This window comes from Rhinatrema bivittatum, chromosome 15 (assembly GCF_901001135.1).
Source record: "Rhinatrema bivittatum chromosome 15, aRhiBiv1.1, whole genome shotgun sequence".
Taxonomy (NCBI): domain Eukaryota; kingdom Metazoa; phylum Chordata; class Amphibia; order Gymnophiona; family Rhinatrematidae; genus Rhinatrema; species Rhinatrema bivittatum.
In genome coordinates, this window is record NC_042629.1 from 61,150,902 (window position 1) to 61,177,480 (window position 26,579).

At 50.4% G+C, this 26,579-nt stretch overlaps 1 protein-coding gene across 1 annotated transcript in view; it reads left to right on the top strand.

Annotated features, from left to right (window-relative positions):
• EPHB2 (EPH receptor B2) overlaps positions 1–26,579 on the top strand; it is a 319,521-nt gene that overhangs the window by 149,252 nt on the left and 143,690 nt on the right. Inside the window, 2 exon segments of the mRNA XM_029578869.1 lie at positions 5,567–6,013; positions 6,015–6,252. Coding sequence (XP_029434729.1) covers positions 5,567–6,013; positions 6,015–6,252 — 685 coding nt within the window.

The following is a 26,579-nucleotide window of genomic DNA, read 5'->3' on the forward strand; positions in this document are numbered from 1 at the left end:
GGTCTCGCTTCTGCTAGCAACCGGTAGAAGGGCAATATTACCTCCTTATTCCTGCTGGTGCCACCTCTCCTTACACACCCAAGCATGCCCTGCTGCTCTATTACACTGACTGGCAGCATTCAAATCATCTGAAACGATTGCCCACGGGTCACTTTCTTGTTTGGCGGTTATTGCTTCTTGCCCTCCTTGAGGGCAATTTAGATGCTGCTTGCAGACTGCAAAGGGGAACTTCTACTCCCTTTTGGAAAAATCTGGGTCAGGCGCTCAGTCACAGGCACAAAGGACCCGTGTATTTTATGCCTCCACTGAAGCAGGTACAAGGTTCGCCATTGGGGGAAAAAAGTGTAACGATTTGAAAATGCAGTCGCCCAACTTATCTCTTCCCACCTTTACCCAAAGTAAGGGAAGGCAGTAATCAAATTGTGTTTTGTATATAGGTGGGTAAATGTGCATTTACCTATGTAAAAATGTGTGATTATTGCTCCCCTAGTTGATAAGTAGCCGATGGCTCTTGTGTCCCAGATGCATAGTTTTACACTCTTTGCACTAAAAAAAAACCCAGCATCCAAACCCTTAGCCATTCTTCCAGTTATTCTTCACATCTTTCTTTCTTTTTTTTTTTTCATTCCTTCCAAAATGGAAGAGTTTTAAGATGTATAAGGAGAGGAGGGAGCAGCTTCATTATTTGGTAATGAACTGGGAACCAGCAGACATGGATTCAGGTTCTTCCTCTGCAGATCACACTCACTGTCATTTGTACAAGTCATGTCATAAGAACATAAGAAATTGCCATGCTGGGTCAGACCAAGGGTCCATCAAGCCCAGCATCTTGTTTCCAACAGAGGCCAAACCAGGCCACAAGAACCTGGCAATTACCCAAACACTAAGAAGATCCCATGCTACTGATGCAATTAATAGCAGTGGCTATTCCCTAAGTAAACTTGATTAATAGCAGGTAATGGACTTCTCTTCCAAGAACTTATCCAAACCTTTTTTGAACCCAGCTACACTAACTGCACTAACTGCACACATATCCCTGTGCCTCTGTCACAGACATGTGGGGGACCCTCCACCAGTTACTCTAGACACAGGGAGATAAATTATCGGCCCTTTAAAGTAGGGACTCGCTGTACGTTTGCGTACCTTGTTGAACAGGCTCTAGCTTTTTGGTGCTCTATAAATGCTTAAGTACATACAAGTTTGTAGACCAGTAATGCAAATTAATGCACAGCTATTTGAATTGACAGAGAGCAAGAAAAAGCACAGGATTACCCCTCAACAGAAGAATTGCTGATATGGGTCAGAGCAAAGATCCATGCAGCTCAGATTCCTAACTCTGGCAGGCATGTGGGTGTGGCTACTTTTTTATGAACCATGATAAGGAAGAGCAGAGGACATCTCGTAGTAATGCAAGCAAGAAGGCATAGAGTGGCTCTCACTCTCACAACATAGATGATATTAGTGCTGTCCGTGTCAGTGTGTGTGTGTGTGTGTGTCCCTGCATATTTGCTCTCAGCATGCGTATGCGTTACAGAGTGACTGCTCTCACAGCGTGAATCCCATCAGACTGTGTGTGTGTGTCTGCAAGTGTTATCAATGTGGGTGCGAGTGCTGCAGTGCGAGTGATATCAGTGTACCAGTGTCACAGAGCGAATACTGTTGGTGTCGGTGTACGTATGTGTTTGTCACAGTGTGAGTGCTAGACAGGTCAGCCTACAGTGGTGTCAGGATGGCCAGGAAATCAGCTCAAAAGTGGAATAAGCACCATGAAATGTAAATACGGGGAAAGTGATGAGGTTTTAATAGAAATGATCTAAAAAATATGAAATTATGCAAACACCAAAATATCGCACACATAAATAAGTTAATGAAAAATGGTATCTAAAATATATAATATACAATATAAAAATAAATAAATAATAAAATGAGCCCAAATCCCCAAAACCTTGATCTAAAGGGGGATGTGTCTGTATGCCACACCAGTGTTTCCTTCGAACGTTCTTGCTGTCAGTCACAGGATGGGAGAATCTAACTGCGCTTATGGGGATGGTTCCGTTGTCTTGTAAAAAAAATTTTAACCAGCGTTTTTCTGTCTATTCGTGACGCCTTCTGGTCTGCTATATCCTATGCTCCGCTGGGTGCCCACGATAAATCTGCTTTTTAAGGCTTGCGCCCTGGGCATCATAAGGATTATTTTTCAGAGTCCCCAGGCAGCTTGTGGATCTGTGGGTACTTGGTACAACAGTGCCTATGCTTTTACTCGCAACGAGTGGGGGGGGGGGGGGGGGGGGGGGGGGCAGTTTATGCAGGTAAATATGTTTGCCCGTGTAATAACCTGTTACCACATCTCTGCTTGGACTGTTGTTGGAGGATGGGATGGGCGGAGGGGCTGATGGATGTGGGAGCATGTATAGTCATCAGCCTGGACTGGTGGAGAGCTGGGGGGGGGGGAAAGAATCAGAAATGAACTTAGGTCGGGAAAATTGTATCCTACAAGCAGTCAAGCTTCTGTGGCTGGCAGCTGGATCTATCCTTAGTGATGTGGACTAAAAGAAATGGGAAAACTGGATGGGCCAGTTGTCGTTTTATTCTGCCATCATCTACCTTTCACTATAAAGTGCACGCCTGCTTTCTCTTTGAAATTCGAGCGAAATCTGCAGCTAAGAAAAGTTCCAAAGCTGACAGTCTAAAAAAATTGCCCCTTTCTGTGTGCAAAACGACCAATAAAAATCTCATTGACATCTGTCTGGAGGGAATTAAGAAAGTTCACAATGGGGGCGGATTTTAAAAGGATTACAGGTGTAACCGCGAAACCCTGCTCCTGCGCACGCCAAGCCTATTTTGCATAGGCCCGGCGACGCGCGCAAGCCCTGGCACGCGCGTATGTCCCAGGGCTTGAAAAAAGGGGCGGGGAGTGGGTGGGGCAGGGGCGGGACCGAGGCATCCGGCACAGTGGCTGTGCCGGGTGATCGCGCGCCGGCGCGCGCAACCTACGCAAGCCCAGAGGCAGGCGCAACTTATTCAACAAAGGTCAGGGGAGGGGTTAGATAGGGGTGGGGGGCGGAGGGAACGGGGAAAGCCATCGGAACTCCCTAGGGCTCGGCACGCGCAAGGTGCACAAGTGTGCACCCCCTTGCGCGCGCCGACCCCGGATTTTATAACATGCGCGCGCATGTTATAAAATCTGGCATAGATCTGTGCGCGCTGGGTTGCGTGCACAAATCTACGCCCGCGCATAACTACTAAAATCTGGCCCAGTATCTGTAGAATCTCTGATGAAGGAGGGTATTCAAGGGACAAAGTGTCTTAAGCAAAAAAAAAACAAAAACCCGACAATATAATAATAGTTCCACCACAGAACTAATGCCAGAAACGATTGGTCTAGGAAGTGGGGTGAGGGATTTGTGAATCTTTGGAAGCACAGAAACCATGAGGATGTTGGGGATGGTCAAATAAAACGTTTTTGTTTCCCCAGTGGAAAGAAAGGTTACGCGTTCTGTTCTGGAGGGAAGCGGAAGGATCTGCTTTCAGCGGTAAATAAAACCGTGTCAGCCAGCTGGCAATCAGTTTCTTTGACGTAATCTGTTCTGTCAGTTAGCTTGCGGGATCCCTTTCAAAAACTGACCTTTTAACACATTTACAATAAGTGCAGGAAAAGAAGATTTTTGTAAAAGGCTTTCTTTCAGTAGGGTACCCGTTCTCAGCCAAAAAAAAAGAGCGGCCCTAGCGCAGAAAGCAGGTTTCAGAACGTCACGGTGTGGCAAGAGAACAGATTGTGCTTTGCAGTGTGGGTAATAAAAATCCAGCGATATGACTGGCCAGTCAGCGTCAGGTGACTGTGCGCCATGCCTTTTCCGTATATAAGAGCTAAGGCGCGAGGCACTCGCCGATGGTGTGGCAGCGTCGGTAGCGCTCGATGACATCACCATGTGCTGTGTTCTGAGATGTCAGCCAGGACTGCTGAACAGAGGGCGAGAAACATAAGAAATTGCCAGGCTGGGTCAGACCAAGGGTCCATCAAGCCCAGCATCCTGTTTCCAACAGAGGCCAAACCAGGCCACAAGAACCTGGCAATTACCCAAACACTAAGAAGATCCCATGCTACTGATGCAATTAATAGCAGTGGCTATTCCCTAAGTAACCTTGATTAATAGCCGTTAATGGAAGAGGATGAAAATTTTGAATTTTTTTTTTCATCCTTTTCTTAATGCAAACAATTTTTTCTTGCTTTCATTCCCGGGGCGTTCTGTAAGCGCGGTGAGATATTCTGGAGTGCGCATTAAAGGCGGACCAGCTCATCCCGGAGACTAAAGGGACTCGCATCGCGCTGCAGCGTTCATGGGAATCCTTTGATGCGGGGGGGGGGGGGGGGTACCTTCCCTTAGGGACTCCACAGGGCATTCCCAGGCTCCAGCCCCTGACATATAAACTTGGTCTCCCGGGGGGGGGGGGGGGGGACTTTTTAAAGCCATCTGCAGGCACAAAAGTCAGCTTCACGTGTTTATATGTCTGTTTTAAAATTGTCGTGGGCTCAGTGCCCCTAGAATAATGAGCAGAGCCCAGTTTCAAGTGTACTGTTTTATGCATACTGTGAATTGGGGGGAGTTGCGATTTAATCGCAGGCTTTTTTTTTAATTTTAAAAAGGTTACCCAGTGTAAGTTCCACCCTGCTCAGAGCAGGTGGAACTGGGTGAGTGCCAGTCACCCATGGATTTTTCTTTTTTTCCCCCTAAGTGAACTAATGCACGTAAGTTTGCTTTGAAGATACCCGGTAGAATCTGCTTGCACAATGTTGCACGCAGGTTTTACCACCATGCAGGCTGTCCCCACTTGCGATCACATGCAAATCCCTGGCTGCTGATTGGCAGACCGCATTCCCGGTTGGCTAAGTGAGCGGCAGCTGTGGTTCTGGGCCGTGCCTGGATTTTGGACTCGTCTCTCCTCATGCACGTTTTCTGTGGGAAAATAACGCTTGTAGATTTGCAGCTTACAATGTACTTGGGTTATTTGTGCATTCCCGCCCGAAACGCGACCTTCCGGAATGCTTCTCCACCTCTATCCACCCCCCCACCCCCCCCCCCGTGCTTTTTTATTTTTATTTAGCTGGATTGAGGGAGGGCCGTTTCCAGATAGGGCACCTTAACTGGGTCAGTGGCTTTGTAACCTGTCCTGTTGATCTGTAGCCATCGAGCTGCTAAGTCATTCTAATAAGAAACTGTCTGGGGGAGGAAAAACAAAAAGTGTATCGTTTTTTGAAATGTATTAAGATGAGTTTTGTGCTGTTAGAAAAACCTTCTGAAAGAAAGGGAAAAGGGTTTGGGGGCTAACGGCGTGAGCACTATCACCAGCAGACCTAGGAGAGGGACATGAAGAGTCGTGGACAGTGACCAGAGCTTGGCAGAGAGCATGGAAAAGGCGGCAAAAGCACGGCGAATTATAGGCAGCCAGCGGCAGCTGGTGGAAAGCATAGGATGCGCTGCTGACTGGGGGCTGGGGGGATTCCCGTAAGCATGTGGGAGACTGCAGCCTAACTGATGCCACGTTTTTTTTTGTGTTCTGTCCACAGTGGGAAGAGGTGAGCGGGTACGACGAGAACATGAACACCATCCGGACGTACCAAGTCTGCAACGTCTTCGGCTCCAGCCAGAACAACTGGCTCCGGACCAAGTACATCCGGAGGCGAGGGGCCCAGCGCATCCACGTGGAGATGAAGTTCTCGGTCCGGGACTGCAGCAGCATCCCCAACGTCCCCGGCTCCTGCAAGGAGACCTTCATCCTCTACTACCACGAGTCGGACTCCGACTCTGCCACCAAGACCGCGCCCAGCTGGATGGAGAACCCCTGGGTCAAGGTGGACACCATAGCGGCGGACGAGAGCTTCTCCCAGGTGGACCTCGGCGGCCGGGTGATGAAGATCAACACGGAGGTGCGCAGCTTCGGGCCCGTTTCCCGGAACGGCTTCTACCTGGCCTTCCAGGACTACGGCGGCTGCATGTCTCTCATCGCCGTCCGGGGTCTTCTACCGCAAGTGCGCGCGGGTGATCCAGAACGGGGCCGTCTTCCAGGAGACGCTGTCGGGGGCGGAGAGCACCTCGCTGGTGTCGGCCCGGGGCACCTGCATCCCCAACGCCGAGGAGGTGGATGTCCCCATTAAGCTCTACTGCAACGGAGATGGGGAGTGGCTGGTGCCCATCGGCCGCTGCATGTGCAAGGCTGGCCACGAGTCGGTGGAGAACGGCACCGTCTGCAGAGGTAAGGCACCCCCTCCCCCTCCTTCTCTTTTCGCAAGCTGTGCTCCCAATGTTTCCGCTCCACGTCGCACCTGCTGTGTTTTGATTTTTCTGTTGCTGGGGTTGGTGTCTGCGGCCCCAGGACGGATTTGGCGAGGCGAGGAATGTCATTTCACCTAAAGGACCCTGTGAGAGCAAGGGCACCGATGCCGTGCTCTGTAAAAGGCGGTTATGGCCTTCGGTTGAATCTTGCTGTATTTAAAGAGTTAATAGCGACTGACAGAGTTTTTTGCAGACCCTGTTTCCGGATGTTGGTGCTTCCCAAACAGGGCAGGTTATGTCCTGGTATGAAATGGGAGCAGCAGCCTGTGTGCTTTGCATCTTTCGGTGCTCTCTGCTCTTTGGTGTGATTTATTGCCTGTTTTTCAGGCCACTGTTTGCGGTAGGGCACGATTATATGATCTCAGGTGAGTCAATGCGAAGCTGTGTTGCACGTCAAGAGTTTCAATCAGGTCCTGCATGTGAATTAGGAGGTAAAGAGAGTGTTTGTTTGTTTTGTTTAATGATTTTTATTACTTACACTAACCAGTCTCAAGGCAGCAGCCCAGCTCTGCACGGAAATCCTGCTGCACTGCCGTTCGGCAGATAATGTTGTATGAGTGAGGATGGAAGCCTGTGGATTTCTCTCGCACGCTGGTGGAAAGGTCTGTGCGTGTGTTTAGCGTAACTTGGGCAGAATGTGCATAGAGAGACACTCCCCGCCCCCGTTATAACATGGGAATGTCTGTCCCCCATTCTGGGTCCAGCCGTCATTTCTCTGTGCAGATTGAGCGGGTGGGTGGTCCGTCATGGCAGACCACCTCCTGGTTTCGGGGAGGGTGAGGAGTCGTCGTCCCCCCTCCTTCGTGGTGACGGCCAGGCCGGTGAGTGCCGCAGATCCTCTCTTGTGCGATTTGAGAAACCCCCTCCGGAGCGCTCTCTCCGGCTGTCGAGACGCACACTGGCCTTCCCTGTTTGCTTTCCCCCTTTGCATCTGGGCTGCGCTGTCCCGTGGGACTTTTGGTGGGAACTCTGACTTTAGCTCAAGGGCGCAGGGGCGTGCCTGACGCGTGCTGAGAACTGCACGACCCCCTCCTGCTGCGGTCCGGTGTGAGAAGACTTTACCTTCCAGGTGTGCAGTAAGCATTACCCAGTGCCAGGGGAGGTTCAGCCAATCAAAGCACTTGGTTTCCTGGCACCTACGCCTCCCCCCCCCAGCTGCTTTCCTCATTACAATGTTGGGTCTGGACAGTTCCATTTTGGGCGGTGGTGGTGGAGAATCATTCCCCCTCAAAGCAACTAAAAAAAGGAAATAAATATTGTACGGCACTCAGGAAGGAGAAGATCCTAAGTGCTCTGCAATAACTTTACTGTCTTGTAGGCAGAAGAGCGATAACAAATTGTGATTGAGCAAACTATTCACCCAGACTTGCATCTGTCAGCACTCTTAGGCAATAAGAGGTAGCTCCGACACGACACATTAGTTTAGTACAGCCTGTCTTCCTTTGGTCATTGTGAATCGTGCTCCGTGAGGTTCGGCTCAGGAGGAGGCCCGTTTCTTGTAGGAAATAAAAGCATCAAAAGACTGGCATGGATTGCTTTGTGTTCTGGTGGGGATTTTTTTTTTTTTTTTTTTTTTAACTTTTTTGTTGTATAGACCCTCTGCTTACCCATTCTTGCCTGGTTCTCATCAGGACGTCGTGGTGCATACTTTGCTTTACTGCTGCTGCTGCTGTTAAATAGAGCTACGAGGTGTAATCAGCGCTATACAGAGGGACAGAAGAGACCATCTCTGCTTGATGGAGCTTGCAATCTCGTCAAGACAGGCATGCAAGACTAATAAGAGTATTTGAGGAACCAGGGTTCAAGATTTAATTGGTCAACCGGTGGGTTGGTAGGTGGACGGGGACCAATTTAGCTAACTGGGAAAAAGCTGCAGGAAATCCAGCCTGTGCCCCACTTAAATAGGAAGTAGGGTGAGTGGGTGAAGTAGGCAGGGGTGGAATTAAAGTAAACCAAGTGTTTCCTCTCTTAGCACCCTAGAATCACACACAGGGCGCCCGCAGAACCAACTTTAGGACTAAACTGAAAGCCAGAAATACAAAGCAGCATTTGAAAACCCCAAAGTAAGTTAATTTAGAAACGTTCGATTGCCTTTGCCTAGATTTAGCAAAAGGCAGACTGATTGCATAGAACGTGAAGAACAGTGAGAACGTAAAGCATAACCAGGAACGACCTACAGATACGGGGAAGACCGCAAGGGAGAGGCATACAAATAGGCGCCAGTGGGGGTACATTGGGCAGCCAGAAAGGTGTGGGTTACAGGGCGTTTAGAAAACGTGCAGATGTATGTAGAGTTAAGGAGCAAGTTAAGCATCCATGGTGCAAGAGAGGTTAAGAAAAGCGGTAGGGGAGCAGTGGCCCAGAAGTGGGTGAATTCAGCAGGGCAGGTGGCAGAGGGGGGATGCGTGCAGGGGAAGCTTTGTGGAACGAGAGGTAACCTCCTTCCGAGCTCACTATCTGCTTCCATATTGGAGGAGGAGTCTGCTGCACGTTAGTTTAGTGAAGCCAGTGAAGGGCCTGCTGGGAGGACTGAAGCTCCCTCTTTGGGAGCAGGGGAGGAACAGGAATCCGGAAAGAGGTTCAGGGGCCCAGGCGATTCACGCATTTTGAAGGCTAAGCAAAGTGTTTTTAATCTGACTTTGTAAGGCTTGACTGACTTATCGGAACAGGCTCTGCAAGGGAGGCTGATGCCTTCCAAAGATTAACACTTCAAAAAGGTCATTACAATGCAACCAGGAATGAAATAAATTCCCACCGCCGGGTAAACCCAATGTTTCCCCTCTCTCAGGATGGTAAAATCACACACGAGACACCCAGGCACACCCGCTCTCCTACCCATCAGGGAGGTACGATGCTGATGCTTGGGTCCTCCAGCCTGGCTCTCATCAGGAATCCATCATGCAAGGCCTCCAGTGTTTTCTCTTTCCTTCCTGCCCTCTCTCTGCCTGTGAGCTGAGCTCCCTGCTTAGGGCCTGGGCGGGTAGGGATTGCAGCTGTGGCTCTGTCAGAAGCTGCTTCTTACCAAGCTGCTCTTTGACCTATTTGCAGTCTCCCGCTGGAGGCGAGCTCTCCCGCCTCTGGGCCCGTGCGTGCGCCGCTGCGGCACCAGTTGCCCTCCCTCGGCCCCACCCGGATGAGCAGAAGCCGGAGCTGAAATCCAGAATGTCCCACTCCGGCCACGCAGAAGCCCCAACCGCTGCACGGCTGGAGAGAACTCCTGGTTTTTCTGTTGAAAGGAGATTACATTGTCGGCTGAGGCGAGCTGCTGTTTTAATTATCTGCCCATAGAGCAGAATATTAAAGGGCGCTGCCTGTGCCAGAGGCCCTTCCCGGTGCTTGAAAGGTCTGTGCTGGAATCATCACCGCTGTGCACGATGGCTATAATGGACCCCGGGAGCAGATATCCGAGCCCTCGCTTGGGAAGGGAGAGAGGCGGGTGCAGGCGAGTATGCCCGGCCTTCTTAAAGACAGGCATATACAGATGTGCGGCGCCACATCTGTTTTCTCCACTTGGAAGTGTAATAGGAGACGGCCCTGGTGCTCGGAAGCGATGGCCGACATTCTCCGGACAGACCCTCCCAGCACGACGTGAGGCTGGGGGTGTGTGTGTGTGTGTGTGTGTGTGGAGGGTTTGGAAGTAGCGGGGTGGGACTGTGATGTACAGACCAAGAATTCTGTCCTCCGGCTACGCTGCCCATGGAGGAGCCCACAAGCATCTCGTCCCAAGGCCTCTTCACTCCACAGGATGCAGCTTGTATTTAGTTTGGGATCTGGCATTGTGCGGTGTCGGCAATCAAGCTTATGATGCTTGGAAGTACTTCCAGATTCAGATGTTTGACTCTCTTTCCAACCCATTTAATGCTAAATAAATTGCCATAGAATTAATGCCATATAAACACAGAAAGTAAATAAAATGTATTCCTAATCATGCTCCGTGTTGTTTAGAAGAATCATTTTCTTGCTTGGCCCCAGCAGCTAAGGGAGTGGCTTTTGTCGGTGTGTGTGGGTCCAGATTGCGCAAGCCCTCCGCGGGGGCCCTGTTTTTTTTAGGGGGAGCAGGGCCATTGTCTGGGGGGTCCCCCAGCATCTCAAAGGCTTGAGATGCCACTCGAGGCAGAGCTTCAGGGTTCCTGGGCGCTGGCTGGGCCTTTAGTTTTCTGTCCCCGGGCATCCCTCGTGTATCTAATGCTGATTCTGGCCCTGCAGGGCGGGCTGCGGCAGCGAAAACCACAAATTTCTAGGAGGCAGAAAGATCTCCTGTCCTTAGCAGCTGGATCCATTAGCAGATTTTGAAGGCCAGCTGTTGCTGTTGCAACCTTTTTGATTCTTGTCATCCCACAACCAGCGTCTTCCCCCTCCTTTTTGTTTAAAAACGATTTTATTATAGCCATTTTAACTTTTTGGAGGAGGATGTCTGCTGTCCATAGACTTCCTTACTCTGTTTAAGCCCGTTAGGACCTGCCAGATTTTACACTCGGTCCCTGCAGCCCTGCTGAAACTGACTCCGCCCTGCTCTGGATGCCCTCTGGAGACCATTTCCTGAGCCAGACTTCAAGTCTTTTTTTTGTCTTCAGAAGTATGTAACTGTTCAGAAAATTAAAATTTTGCTTTTCTCTTGCCTCTGAATTAAGCAGCGGCTTAGGTCGAATGCCGAGGTGCTGAAAATAGGGGGATGAATGCCTTGTGCATGAGACAATATCTCTACACGAGATAAGAGGCATTGGAATGTTGGCCTGTGCTAAACTGTGATTGGCCGCCTTTGGACTGTACATGTGATTGATGCTTTCAAGTGCATTGCACCTTCCATAATTGCCCATAATGTCTAAACGTGACAATTTTGACAAATATCCCTTGGGTCTCTTATGTTTCTCCTGGGTTTGTTTGGTGGTTTTTTGGTTTTTTTTGTTTTTTGCTGTTGAGTGTGGCATAGAAACCCCCCTTCCTTTGTAAATATTTCCTTTCCAGTTGTTAGATCTCTGCATCTGTGTTGGTCAAGGGGTTATCGGCTATAAAAGCAAATATAATTATTATTGTAACTGCTGTATGAGACGATCATAACAGGGGGACCGCCTCTTGCATTGCTCCAAGCTTCGTAGTTTTTCCCGCATTAGTTGTTGTCGGCAGCAAAGGACTTCTTGGCCCCCACCCCGCCCCCCCTGCCTACCGTGTCCCTGCTGACCCTGCCTGATCTCCAGCCGTCTTCCCTTCCTTGCCCCCGCTGCCGCTGCCCCCTTTCTCCGTCCCAAGCGTGCTTGAATTCTGTCACGTTTTTGGGCGCTGTTACCCGTGTCTCTGCAGCACTAGTAAGGCTTTAGAAGTGATAGCGGCAGCAGTGTTGCCGCCTCTGCTGCCGCTATCACTGATGCCGCTATCCAGGCATCAGGAAGTGTTTTTTCCTCTGAGCCTCCCAGCTCCACATCCTGACCACCTTGTCCTGGAGCTTGGTTTCAGACCGAAAGCGCTGACCGCATGCACCTCATTGGCATCTGCTAAGCATTTCATGGGTTCTCTCTTCTGGAGAGTACTTGCGTAAGATTTTGGACAGACGGAATTCAGTGTGGATCGCTCATGCTTTGACTGCCAGGTTTTGGGGGGGGGGGGGGGGTTGGGTTGGGTTGTAATTCACTCTGTCATGGTCTAGCTGGAGTTACCTTGAAGCGTCTACAGCCTGTGCGGAAGACGGCAGCTCATATGGTAGTGGGGGGGGGGGTGTGAGAGGAAGGGATCGTGTACCAGTTTCAGGAGAGATACATTGCTTACTGGTAGTACAGCGTATTGAATTTAAGGTTCTTTGTCCACAGATGAGCGTAGAAGGAGTCTCTCTCTCCGTTATCTAGAAGATTTTTCTAGTTCCATACATTCCTTCTTGAGTACCAGGATCTTCTGTGTTAGATTTACTTCAAAACGTCGTCTCTTTCACAAGCGAGGTTGGCGATCGCTAAGAATTCGGCATTTAGCATAGTTGTACCTACCCTTTGGAACAGTCTCCCGCCTAGAATGAGACAGGAAGCTAATTACTTGAAGTTTCGTAAATTAGTCAAGTCATGGTTGTTCCTTCAGGCATTTGGTTGATTGCCAAGTTTAATACTGTAAGTACGCTCTACATTGTATTAATTATTGGCCAAGGGAATGAGGGCTTATTGTCTTTGCCAGTAATGGAAGAATGGGGCCTTTTTTTTGGGGGGGGGGGATATTTTTGTTTTGTTTGGATGGTTATGTTTGTTTTGTGATGGGGGGAGGGGCAGGTATATTTTAATGTGTTTGTATCTGTTTGGTGGTTGTTTCATTACTGTAAATTTTAAATTGCTAACCACCCGGAGACTGACTGGGATTAGGCGGTACAGCAAGTCAGATGATGATAATACATTTTCAGTTGCTTGTGTCTCGGTGTAAGGCTTGTGTTGTAGGACTTCTCTAAATGGCTTCCATCCCCTTGGTGCCCTGACAAAGGTACAGCCTTGAGAACCGAGGTAGGGTCTCCAGAGCGACCTAGGGAAGGAAAATGTTACCTTCATTTTCTGCTGGTGATGCCACTCCTTATGAACACAAGTGTAAGTTGATCACCAAATATGCCCCTTATTAATAGGCTTCAGTGTTTCACAAGATTGAGTGTGTGAGGTAAGAGAGTAGGAGGGGGTAGAGAAGTTTGTCACTCCCCCGATGGGCGTGGCCATTGAGATTGTCCTGCTTCACAAAACCATTGAGCCCCTGTGCTCAGGGTCTCTCTTTACAGAAGGAGGTCTCCCATCAGGCCTCCTGTCTGGAGAAGGTGCCTGGGGCCCAAGGCTGAGGTGCCCAGGTCTTCTGGATGGGCGAGATTTTGTCCTGGGGATTCAAGGGTGACCGCTGAGAATTTTTGAAGAGTCAGAGTGGTCTCAAGGAAGAGAGGGGGATTTCCCTACTCCTCATCCGTCCAGGGAGATTGCTGCTGGTTGTGTAAAGAGCGGAGTCAAGGGAGGGCTGCCAGACGTGGAGGGACTGCTATTGAGCTGCTGCCGAGGAAAGCATCAGTCAGAGGCTGCTGAGGAAAGCATCAGTCAGAGGCTCAGGTCTCTGTGTCTGAGGCTGTTTTTACACTTCCGGTGTACTGGAGTAGCAGAGATGTGCATTTCAGAGGCAGATACATGGAAGGAAGAAGCTCGGGATGGGGGTCCCATGTACCTCAGTGCACTTATAGGCTAGGGATAGTGAAGGAAGATTCCCCCACTCCCCTGCCAAGTCATTGCAAGAGGTTTCTTTGACTGAACTGCGCGGTTAGTTGCGCTTTGCTGTTGTGAAAACGATTCTTCCACAACTGTTCCCATTGCTCTCATCTTTATTTTTGCTGAAGTACCCAGGAAAGGATTTGTTGGGAGTTGTTTTGTTTTTTTTTGGACCACAGCCACTTTGTGACTGTGTGCGTTTTTCTGCTGGACCTGTGTGTGTGTGTTGGGGGGGGGGGGGGGGGGAACCTAGAAAGCCCTGAGGGCCTTTCTCCTGTTCGGGAAGATCCCCTGGCCCATGATTCCCTCCTCCCCGCCCCCCCCCCCCCCCATGAACTCCTGCCACCTAGGAAGAGCTGAGGCGGAGGCTACGCATGCGTTCACTGTCGCTTTATTCCACGGCTTGGCGGCCTTCAGGTCATCGGAGGTGACGGAGCTTGGCTGGTACAGATTTGTTACTGTTGTCCCGTCAGTATAAAATATAGCAAGTTGCCTGATTTATTTCTTTTTTTTTTCAGTTGGGTTGGCAAGGATGTGTACTGTTTGCGTATGGATGTGCACATCTGGGCGTTTCTTGGTGTGAAACTACCCCAGCAGGAAGCCAAGCATTCGGCCCACATACTGCAGGCTGTAATCCCTTTTACTTGGACCGGTGTGAGGACTGTACAAAGATGTCATCTCCAGGACCACCCAAAGGTCCTTCTCTGGGGGTCTGACAAGTTCATGGACAGCATCACCGGTGGACAGTGCTTTTACACTGGTCATCAAAGGCCAGAATCCAGTTTTCTCCTGGACCAACTGGCATGCTGGAGGCTCTGACCTGAGGGTGTGTGGATTTCTAGGGGGTGCAGAGACTGGGCCTACCCAGGCTTCCACCATTACATCCCTTAAGCTGATCGGGGCCAGAGATGGGTTGCTGCTGCGGGACTCCGCTGAATATCAATTGGATGCTGCAGGTGACCTCGTCTCGCTCTGAGACGAGTGACGCCAGCGAAGCAGGCTGCTGGTCAGGGGGGGGGGGGGGGGGCCGGCACTGTTGGAATTCATCAGCGAGCTGCGGCATGAGCAGGGGCTTTCTGCTCTGGTTGTGAGGCTATTCCTCCATAACCTCACAGTATGGGATCCATGCGCCTCCCATATGCTAATCCCTGCCTTCTGCAAAGCTGCCACGTCGTCTCTATTACCACGAGTGTTATTTTCAGCCATTCCTTTTTTTTTTTTTTTTTTTTTTTTAAATCTCCTTTCTCCCAGGATCTGTTTTTGACAAAAGAAAAACCAGGATGGTTAGAGAGAAGGGCGAATTTAAAACCAGGAATGGCTCACTGTCGCTCCTGACCTGGCATTAGTTGAGGGCTCTGCTCCGGAATGCAGCCAGAGAGAACGCAGTTTAGCATTTGGGAGCAGATTATCATTCTCCCCAGCCGTCAGCTCTCCCTAGATTAACACTGCTCTGTGTTTCTGCTTGAATTCTGGATAAGCAGGAAGCGCGAGAGGTAGGTGAAACTTTTTACTTCAGGCGGAGGAGAGGGAAGGTTAATGGTCTGTAACTGGAAGAGACCAAGAGGTAGAGGGGTTGAAACGAATACCCCGATGAACTCCGGCGTTCTGGTCTGCCGGCTGGCCACTAGGAAAGCACCTCCTGCTGGTGCCCAGCACTGGAAGCTCTGCTGAGATGTCTTCCCTCCGTCGCTGCCGTCTCCCCTCGCCGTGAAGTGGAAGCTCCTTACAGCCTGGTCCGTTTTTAGGCCGCCACAGGTGCATTCGAAGCAAAGAGCCTGTGAAGGAAATCAGTCGGGCCCATAGACGACCGAGGGGCAAAAGGGAGGTGGTCAGGGAGCATAAGGAAATAGCAGAAAAGCTGAATGCATTCCTGAAAAGGATGATGGGGAACATAAGCCACTCCTGAAGCACTCTATAATAATGCAGATTCTGAGCAACTATAAAATCCATATGTGTGACGATGGAGGATTGACAAACCTAAGAGTAACAAATCACCGGGATCAGATGGCATCCACCTCGGAGTTCTACAAGAACTAAAACATGAAGAGGTCGATACTGAAATGCCACTTAGCTGGTTAAGTTGGACCAAGCTTCCCGAAATTTTAAGGAAGGAATCTGATAATTTGAGGTTTCGGAAAGGCGTAAAAAATTGGCTCTTTTGTGAGGCATATGCAGAGTAGTTTTCTTTTTTTTTTTTTTTTACTTTTGAGGAGCAGGTTGTACAAATTATGTGCAGATGGTTTTTATATTGTTTTAAGTATTGTGGTGTTTTTATTATGTAAAGTTTGTATTTTAAAATTGTTTTTATCTTATACTCTGCTATGGATAGAATTTCTGAGTGATAGCGGAATAAAAGTCTTATAAAAATAAAAAAGAAAGTACTGACCACTTAGCTGGCTAACTTGGGGGCGGGCAGTGGGCAGCGCTACTTATCTGGCTAAGTAGCGATATTAAGCCTTAGCCAGTTAAGTTATCCGGCCGAGTTAGACCTTGTCAATAGCAGGTAATACTTATCTGGCTAAGTAGTGATTTATCCGGGGATATTCAGTGGCATAGCTGACTTTTTTTTTTTTTTTTTTTAAATATCTACCCCGAAATTGTAAACCTGTTACTAGTAATCTGTACACTGTGATTTAAAATAGCCACGAGTCCTGAAGACTGGAAGGTGGCCAGTGTGACGCAGATCTTTAAAAAGGTCTCCAAGGGTTGATCCAGGAAACTCTAGACCAGGGCCGTCATTTCTATGTTTCTTTTGAATTTTTTTGGGTCAGGGATACTGAGCCTTTCACCCTTCAGTTGCCAGGTTTGCTTCCAGCCTTGGGTGGTAGTGGCTGAAATCTTCCCAGTGGCCTCTGTGAAATGAGATCTCCGCTGGACAGGTGTCCACATCCCTGTGAAACAAAAACCTTCCCCTCCTTGCCACCCCCGTGTCACGAATGATGAGTTCGTCATGCTTTGCCGAATTTTGTATTCCCGTTACTTTTGAACCATTTTAACTTGCCTGCATGACAAAATCAGCTTAAAATAACTCTCTTTAATGTGGCATTTACCTTCCACTTAGTGTTGGGGGGTCGCTGTCATTCGGATGTCCTTGGCGCTCTCCCCATTTGCTGCTGGGCTCAGGTGCGCTCTTGGGAGAGAACAGATCCCCCCCCGGTGCACACTACGCCCCTCACCACAGAAGTGTCTTTTCGGAAGGATGATGAACTTTCTTTGACACGCAGAGGGCTCTGTCAGCTGAGACTTTTCTCTGTTTATGGCTACCTTTTAGCCGGATAACCTGGCCACCAACCAGCTTCCTGGATATTGGCCCAATTTGTGTCTGGTCAGATTGCATTTCTGGCCTGGTCCCTCCTTCTCTCAGGCCGAGCGGGGAAGGCCTGTCCTGGCAGCTTCTGTCTCTCGCTCTCTAGTGCTCACAGGGCACGCTCAGCTGCAGGCACGTTTGTGTGCGTGCAACCCTGCTCCCGATTTAACCAGGAGTACAGCGCACAAACGCGAGTTACAAATGCGCTCACGGCTTAGCGCTCCTCCATGCAAATCCCATACTAATCAAGGCATTAGGGAAATTAGACTCCTGGCCAGAGGTGGAGTAAAGTTTCTGAGGCTATGGCTGGTCGGGGGTCGGGGTGGGTGCCATTTTCGGATTAGCATGCGTGTTTTGTTTTTTTTTTTTTAACTCCCAATGCATTTGTCTATCATTAACTTACAGCGTCGGGAGTTAACTTTTGTTAAGCGTGCAGGAAAAGAAAATGCAGCCCCGAGTTTGCAGTGCTCTTTTGTTTACCTGCCTCTTATTAGGGTGGTCAGTTTTGTCTGCACGCTTCCCTTCCTGCCCTGTGGGGCTGAAGACCGCTTTGAAAGTTAGGCGCTGAGACAGGCTGGCGCAGAGAGGCTCTCAAACATTCATCGCCTGCCAGGGTGGGAGCACCCCTGATGCCCTGCACCCGTTGCCCGGAGGAGGCGGTCGGGGGACCCTTGTGCTAGGCCGGAACCAGCCCGGTGCCTCCTTTAAGGGTCCCCCTGGCTCTGCACAAAGGGACAGGGCAGGGGGGCCCAGCCAGAGGTGGTCAGGTGCCACAATTTGGCACATCTGCTGGGGGTTTCTGACCCCCCCCCCTTATTTGGAAGGTCATTGAATGTACCGTGTATACTGCTCATCTGGAACCCAGAGCGACACGACGCCGGCCCCCGCAAGAACCCCTCTTCCGACAAGGCGTCGCCCGTTCCGGCTTCTACTAGGAAGGCCTTCGGCTGAACCCCTGGTCTGGGAAAGGTCACGCGCGTGCCAGGTTTATCTCCGAGGGAAAGCTGCTCCGACTCGGGAGTGCTGCACAGCGGAAGCCTTAAAACACCACACACACACCCCCCCCCCCGTCGTCAAGCAGCGCCCACCCCTGAAAGGAAGCGCAGACAGGACAACAAAAACACAGAGACCTCCCCCCCCCCCCCCCCCCCGAAGGAAATCAGCTCAGATGGCACCGAGTGCCTACTGAGGAGGGAGGTGCCCCAGACTCTGCGGATGGCACTGGGGTGATGGATTGGTAGCCCCTGCTGCCAGCGGAGGACGGCCCTGGTGGGTTGTGGAGCTGCCCTGCCACCGGAGCAGTTTAAAAGGTGAATGAATCTTCTGACCCTGAGCTTTTTTGCAGCTGCGCAAGTTAACAGGCACAGGGTCTGATTTATTAATAGCTTTCTCCCCCCATAGGCATACAAAGGGACAAATTATTTTTGTAAACCAAGTCTACGGGGAGTCTGACCCCCGAGGGCCACCTACGGGAATGAGAGAGACCGGCCCAGCGACGGCGGGCGGGCAGTGAGAGTGGCAGGGGAGGGGGAGGCAAGAGAGAGAGACAGATCTGTAACGGAGGGGCTTTGATTTAATCAAGTAAGGCGGCATATTTTAATTTAATAAACTGACCTGGGCTGCCTTACCTCAGGACAGACGGATCGAAACATTTTGGCTGGGCCTCAGTGGCTCTGTTTCCCTTCCATCAAGGAAATGCTATTACGGCACTGTGAAGTCCAAACCGACGACTGACTGCGGACAGCATTTCCTGGTGATCGATTTATAGATCTGAGGGGAGGTGCTGCAGCCAGGGTTTTGTACCCAATAAAAATTGTCTTCTTTATTTTTGCCTGGAAATCGTTATCAGGCAAGAGGAACAGGTGTTTCAGGAGCAGACCATGAGGGCGCAGGCTGTGTTCCTGCAAACAGGATCAAACTGCGAAAGTGTGAGGGGCCGGGCTGCGAAACGTAGCCAGCCAGCAGGAATCGGGTCTTGGCAGGAATGAATCTGCATGCAAGAGCAGCAATGGTGCTAGATTTAGCCATAGAAGGATAGGAAGAAAGCTTGTAGGGATCGATTGGCCTAAAGAGAAGAGCCCCCAATATATCACGGCGCTGGTGTTTATTTTCTTTTTTTTGCAGGCCGATATCTGTCTGACATGGACCAGTGTCGGAATTAACCAGGGATGAGGCCACACATGAGCTCTCGGGGCCTCTCCAGGCCCCCTTTCTCATGGGTAAGAGGCCTGGACGTTCCAGTGGGACAGCAGCAGGGATATCATTTCGAAGTCGGGTGCCCCCATCGGCAACGTCTCCATGTGGTGTTTTTTTTTTGCTGTTCAGATGTGTCCTTTCTCAGCCAATGAGTAACTGCAGCTCTGCAGGAACCTGGAAACTGCTACAATTTGCAGATCTTTCTTCCTGCACGAGAGGAAAATACATCTAGGACTAAGTTACAAGGCCTTTCCAGTGTATTTTATGAGCATGCTTAAAACATTGTCATTTTTTATTCTTTTCTGGTGAGCTCCTGATAAAAACAGCACTCTGGAATCCTGGTTTAATATATAGAAATCCCCCCCCCCACACACACGCACTACAGTACAGGTAGTGCTGCGATAGTGCACGTTTCCCTCACACTCGCGTACCTTGGGTCCACCACATACCAGGTGCCTCCCGGGCAGCCGCAGCGCAAGCTTCCCTCAGATGCTGTTGACTTTCATTCACTAACCGTGTGTTACAGAATTTAGTGCGTCGCTTATGCTGTCGGTCAGTGTTTCTCAACACTGATCATTCCAATTAACCTGGCTGTTATAAGGGGCGATTGCGGGAAAAATTGTATTTGTTTGATTGTTCTTGTGGAGGAAGGGGTTTCACTGCGGTTTCTAAAATGTTGTTTCATTAATGCACGTGCACATAAAATCATTTTTTTGCACATAAAGTAACAAAACAAAGTGCATGCTTATCCCCCACCCCTTATACCAAGCGTATGTAAGTATTAGTATGTTCCAAATGCATTCATTCTGGATATCCCGAAAACCAGACCTGTTTGGACGTCTTGGGGTTCGGAGTTCAGGACCACGTCTTGAGGTGAAAGGGTTGGTATCAGTGTGTCGGGCCCCTCAGTTCTAACATAGTAATGTAATAGATGTCGGCAGGTAAGGACCATCTGGGCCCACCCAATTGCCCCTGCCTGTACTGCTCCAGATAAACATAATCTCCCTGCTGTCAACCATACAAGCTGCTGTAGTCTCTGCTATTCTTACTGTGGCTACGGGCCCACCCCGCGCTGTGTTAGCTATGTCTCCCAGCTGTTACCTTGCGTTCTCCAGCATTTCCTCTCTTAATTTTTCACTTTAATGTCTTCTTTTACCATGTTTTGTTCCTCTCAAGAATTCTTGAAGTTGCATTGACATTTGATTATAAATAAAAAGATAAAACAAACAAACAAAACTCCTAGGGAATATCTCCCAGCTGGCAGCTGTACAGGCTTGACCGCCTGCAAGAGATTGCTCTTTTTTCTGTGTGCTTTTAATCGGGAATTGTAGCCAAATCATTCCGCGGCCCCTGATAGGAAACTTGCAACCTCCCCTAATTATAACGGAGACTTTCTCAAAGCATTTCTGCTCCTGCATGTTCAGTGACCTTTGTCGCCTCTTCGCGGGATCTTGAGGCAGCAGTACCTCTGCACTGTGCAAGCTGGCTTTTGTCTTCTCCCCTTTTTGGCCCTCCTATATGTGTAATCAGCTACACAGAGGTTTCCATAATTAGTCCACCACCCAGGCCCCTTCCTGCGATGCCTTGAACTTCCTGTTCCCCCCACTTGTCCTTATCACCCTCCATTCTTGTCCCAAGCCTGCTTACACTTTGTCACTGTTTTTGGCTCTGGAAGCGAAGGGCTGTGAATGCAGGGATAACTGAAAGTCTCGGCAGAAACACAGATGATCACGCAGCCAGGTCCGTGTGGCAGGCTACGCCCTCCCTGTGTCAGACGGGTGGGTGAGACACAGGGTACTGTCTGGAGAGCCCATGGTGAGTCCATGGATTATTGAAGGCCTTTGTGGAGAGATGCTGGGTGTGAATTGGGGGATCTTACGGGCTCAGCTGACTCAGAAGGGTGACGTACAAAGAAAGAGGTAAACTGTCCTGCGGTGATCCTACCGGCGGTCATGCTCCATGGCTGTCGGCCAGGCCAGGGGTAGGCAAATCTGGTCCTCGAGTGCCGCTGACAGGTCAGGTTTTCAGGATATCCGCGATGAATATGCAGGAGATGTTTTGTATTTGCATACAGTGGAAGCAGAGCATGCAAATCTCTCTCTGTGCATGTTCATTGCGAATATCCTGAAAGCCTGACCTGTGTGTGGCGCTCCAAGGAGCAGAGTTGCCGCTCTCCGATCTGGTTTATATTCTTGGTAGTGTAGACAGGGACGGCTGATCTTTGTGGGCCACCATCTGCTATATTACTGTAACCGCTTGAACCCATCCCGTGGTAGAGGCGACGTCCTCTGTGCCAGTCCCCCAGAGCCACTCCACTCTGCAGGGGACAGGCTCTGCATGTCCTGTGCCGGTTTCCAGCCGGCTCTGTGACCGTGCATTACTCTGGGACCACGGGGAGCTGGAATTTATCCTACGCTAGTCCTAGGCGTGATCTGTTAATACCTCTGATTCATCTGCAGAGGTGGTCATCCTTCAGCCAATTAATGGGGGCTGGGGGAAGCTGTCTCTATTAAAACGTTAATGTGCATGTGGGGGCAAGTTAATGAAAAGCATCCATCTGGCATCATGAGTCATCTTGGAAGAGCAAGACCTCAGCTTTCTGTAAATCTTTTGCTCCGCTTACAGTGCCAGCCTGGTCCTCTCTCGGGCCTGGTTTTGGTTCCCTATCCGTGTGCGGCCCCTCCCGGCCGCGCTCCTACAAGCTGGAGATGCCGATGGGAACGGTGCGATTGCACCAGGCTTCACAGCCAGAGGGTTCCTGCAGAGCTTGTGATGCATCAGCCTGATGTCTTCCCCCCCCTAGCGCGGGCCGACAGCCGGTGAAGGGGGCTGACTTGGGCATCTGGCCTCACCCCGAAAATGGAGGAGCTGCTGGGGGGGGGGAGGGAGGGGGCAGGAGCAGCATTTGTGGACCAGGTGATAGGAATAGAGGGCGGCAGCAGGTGGTCAAGAACGCTGGGGATCTCTGAAAAAGCCCACGTTTCATCGCCACGCCAGGCCCAGTCAGCGTCTTGCACCCCTGTGGTTAATAATGGGGCAGCGCGAGTCGGCCTTCCTCAGCCAGGCAGGGCCTGCAGATAGCTAGAAATGGGAAGTGTACCTGTTACAGTATACAGCAGGTAGAACGTGCCTCAGATTGACGTTTGCATTGTTTTCTCACTAGGTATGCAATATATATTTACTTATTTAAATCATTTATCAACTGCTGTGGAGGAGTATCCTTGTGGTTAGCATAGTGGGGCTTTAAACCAGGGTTCAAATCCCACCACCACTCCTTGTGACCTTGGGCAAATCACGTCACCCTGCATTGCCTCAGGTACAAACTTAGCTTATGAGCCGACTGGGGACAGGGAAATATCTACAGGACCTGAACACGATCCACTTTGACCCTGCAACTCTCCCAAAGCTGGCACCTGTTGGGCCACAGAACCATAAGTCTTCCTTAACAACTGTCTGGGGATTTCCCCTGCTATCCCGGCTTAGCCCAGCGACAGTCTGGACCCGGGCGCTATGACCCACTGCTGCCTCCAGAACCGGGCTCATGTGGACCCTAACTGTTGGGTGGGTCTCCTGCCCCCCCCTTTCCCCGGGGACTGTGAACCCTGCCACGTACAGCATCTCCGGCCTCAGCTGGCCCTGGAGCTGAGCCCGGTGAGCAGCACCTACCCTCGAACCAGCCCAGGCATGCAAAATATTTGCGTTTCACATCCCCTGTTTGGTGCTGAGGAAGAAGATCATTGTTGATTCAGCTCTTTTTGTGCAAACCATCCTGAATACCACTGATGTCACGAGTGGCTAAGAATGAGTCAGCTGTTATTAAATACCGCCGTCACCGTCGCCTCAACTCTGCTAATTGGTGATTGCAAAGCCGTATTCACTGTGATGCAAGTGGTGTCCTGTGGTCCGTTCTTAAACCTCTGGCCGCCGATGTGATGGCGAATGTCACTGCATGGGGGTTACCAGACTGCTCCAGGCTAGCAGGGGTAGGGCTGAGATAGTCCTGTCTGTTTTGTTTTGTTTTTTTTCCCCTCTTTTTTTTGCGTGGAAGGATTTTCCATTTTTGTCAGGAGGAGCAGGCTGGCAAGCCCCCTGTGTCCTGTGGGGTCTGGATTTACAACCTGGGCTGACTCAGCCTGGAAGGCTTGCAGTAACCCTAGCATTACCTGCTGTGGGTTTGTACAGTGACTTTGTTCACCAGATGGCAACCTTAAAATTGTAAAACCAAATTAGTCATCATCCCACTAGGAGGGTTCTTGAGAAAGGCGGCGAGGAACAGGCAGAACACAAACGCACGAAATAGGCAAGAGATGAGGGCCCACGTGACAACGTCTGGTGAGGGTGTCGTAGTCCAGGGTCGGCAGAAGACTCCTACTCGCACCTCGAGAGAGTCTGGCAGACTATTCCCAGACCACATGCAGGAGGAATTAGCCAAAGGGGGGCTCAGGGACACAAAAAAAAGACCACCGTGGCTGAGCCGGAGAGGAATCTTGCACCGCTAGGGGAGGCAGCGTGGGGACCAGGTGAGCAGGAGGCAGACGTCCTCATCCACGGGGGACCTTCCTACCCAACGGTGCCACCGGTACTTAAGACAACCGCTTGCATGTTGTAGGGGTTCATCTTTAGTTTTCAGATATAATTACCTGAGAAAGCACCGGCAAGGAGGAAGAGGGGTTTGGCAGTCGACTGAGATATCGTTTACCCGCTTCCCAAGCAGTGTAGGGGTAACACAGAAAGGTCCGGCGGCCGTAGGGAGGAGAACCGGGGCGACTCGATGCTCGTCCATTGCAGAGCTGCAAGTACCTTCGAGGTTGTAGCTCCTTTAGTTTTCTGCGCCAGACGCTGTAGGAGACTTCTGGTTTTGTCACTAATTCTGCTAAGTAGTCTTTCGTAGTTTTCTAGAGCTGGAATGGAAAATGATTTCCACAAGCACGGAATAGTGCTCTTTGTGTGTGGGTGTGTGTGTGCACTTATGAGCGCTATAAGGAACCGTCTTCAGTTTTCCCTGTCCCGTCTGAGGAGTCCTGAAGGATCCCTGTTTTTTTGCAGTGGTCTGGGGATATCCTGCTTTTGCTTAATGGAGCTCCACATGTGGCCTTCGACAGGCTCCCGTGGGATGTGTGTGTGTATGGGGAGTTCCTTTGTCCTCCTGGCATTTCCAGCATGCGTTGTCTCTCTGAAGTCCTGCTTGTTGCAGTTTGAGGGGGGGGGGGGGTCCTATGCTACCATGGGTTTATTACCTTTAATTCAGTTTATTTTGCTTCTGGCTTTCTTAAGATGCTGGCTTGCCGACTGGCCGTGATCTCTAGTGGTTAGGACAGTCGGCTGAGAAACCAGGAAATCCAGGATTAAATCACACCGACGCTCCCGGTGAATTATGGCAAGTCCCTCTGCCTCCTGTTGCCTCAGACACCCACTTGGATTGTGAACGCTGTGGGCCGGGCACTCACTGTACCTGCATACTGATAATACCATAAGCCGCCTTGAGAATTTTGTAAAGGTGGATTAAGAATCCAAATAAAAAATGATTACTATGCCCACTGCTCGTCTGCGGTGGCGCTCCTAAGCCTTCTGTTTGTGTCCTGAATATCCACAGGGGTGGGGCTCGCCAGCCGGGGCCCCCGCAGGCAAAGGAGGCGGCCTGCCTTCCCGTGCTCCGCGTCCTGACGTGTTTGGGGGAGGGGGGACTCGGCGCGCGGGTTCCCGGCTCTGAGTTTTAGGATTGATTCCACATGGGCGATTCAGATGGGCCCAGGTCTCCTGGGTGGGGGGGAGGGAGGGATCCTTGTGAGCACATGTGGTTGGGATGTCTCCTGCGTGTTTTATATGGGTCACTTCTCTTGCTAGGAACGCCCTCGGCAGATGGCCGATGTGTGGGCGTGAGAGAGCGCCGCCGCGTTACCGACGGTTCAATCGCCGTGCTCACCCTTGTAATCTCTGGTTGCTCGTAATCTCTAGAGGTTACGCTGTGGTCGCATATTATCCCCCCCCCCCCATACAAACTGCAGGATATGTTGATGAATTCTCTTCGCAGCTGAAGTCTGCACCATAAAGCTGTGTTGTCCCAAAGACCTAATTAAGTTGTGGTCCCATTACCAGCGTGACGGTTATGTTTACATTTCTAGACTGCCTTCCTTCTACCAAACTACAACCCAAAGTGGTTTTCAAGGAACACAGTACAGTCATAATAAGCATAAATCGATACCTCCTCCCCCCCTACGGACAGACGTGTAGTTTGGACGACATGCTGATGGTATTTGGGTGGATTTTAGGTTATGTGGCTTGATACCTCACAGTGAGCCCGGAGATGGGCTACAGAAGAGGGGGAGTTGCAGCTCCAGACCCTACTGGCGGACGCATACCTCAAAGCTCCGCATGCAAATCGAGACACCAGCAAAGAAGTATGTTCTCAAGAGCCTCTTTTTTTTTTTTTTTTTTTATTACAGAATGAACTCTACATTTCTGCATCAGCAGACACGGACAGACATTGTAGTAGCCATACTTTATCATTAGGCGCATAATCTTCAAACAAAAATTCCCACAAGTTACAGAGGAGAATCAAGCTTTGACATTTCTGGTCAGGCTGGCTAATTCCATTGTGACTTTTTATCAGCTGGGATTCAAAATTAAAAGGAAAAAAAAAAAAAAAAAGCAAATACCTGATCTAAAAATCCCTAAGATGCTTTTTAGATCAGTTATCTTAATTCCGACTTTGAACACCAGCCAACTGCTGTCAACATCTGGAATCAGGTGGAAATTATCCAAGTGATCCTATATCCTGCTGATACCTTCCAGCCAAGGGACGAGCCTCGGCTATTGCAACAGGAGCAACAAAAAAACGTTCTGCTGCCCCCCTGCCAGCAACTCCTGGAGTCAGTCCTTCCTCGTTTCTAGGACTGAGGCAACTCTATATCCCACTAGAGCAGTGTTTCCCAACCAATGTGCCACAGAAAAGTCACCAGTGCCCGATGTTCAGATCCGGACCAGCGGCCGGGCTCTGCTCTCAACACCTCACAGCAGCCAGAGACCCCAGCAGTGGCTCTGAAAGGTGGAGGAGCCCCTTTCTCAGCACTCATGTGGTCGGGCACACCTCTCCTGCCAGGCTCCAGCACGAGCCACGGGGCGTGGGAAGTAATATGCGGCGTGCAGGGCACAGAGAGCCAGGGCCCCCGCTTCCTGTAGTGCACACAGTACCTACTCCTCCTCCTTCCCCTCTCCTGAGCCACCTTCTTCAGTGCCTCTGGCCTGTGTCTCATACCCAGGCTGAGTGAGACGGGTGCTCAGTGTGACTCACACTCCAGGGTTTCGGAGCAGCAGCAGCAGCAGTGGAGAAACTCTGGCAGCCACACACACACCAGGGTAATGAACCGAACCAGCTGTCCGCATCCCATGCAGTTCTGCTTTCTCCTGCATTTAGAGAGAGGGCTGGCATCTGGGAACAGGAAGATCTGTTAATGAGGGGGAAACTGAGGGCACCAGACAAGAGAGATGAGGAGCTCACGCCTGGTGAGGAACTGAGGGGTAGGGAAGGGACAGGAGACCACA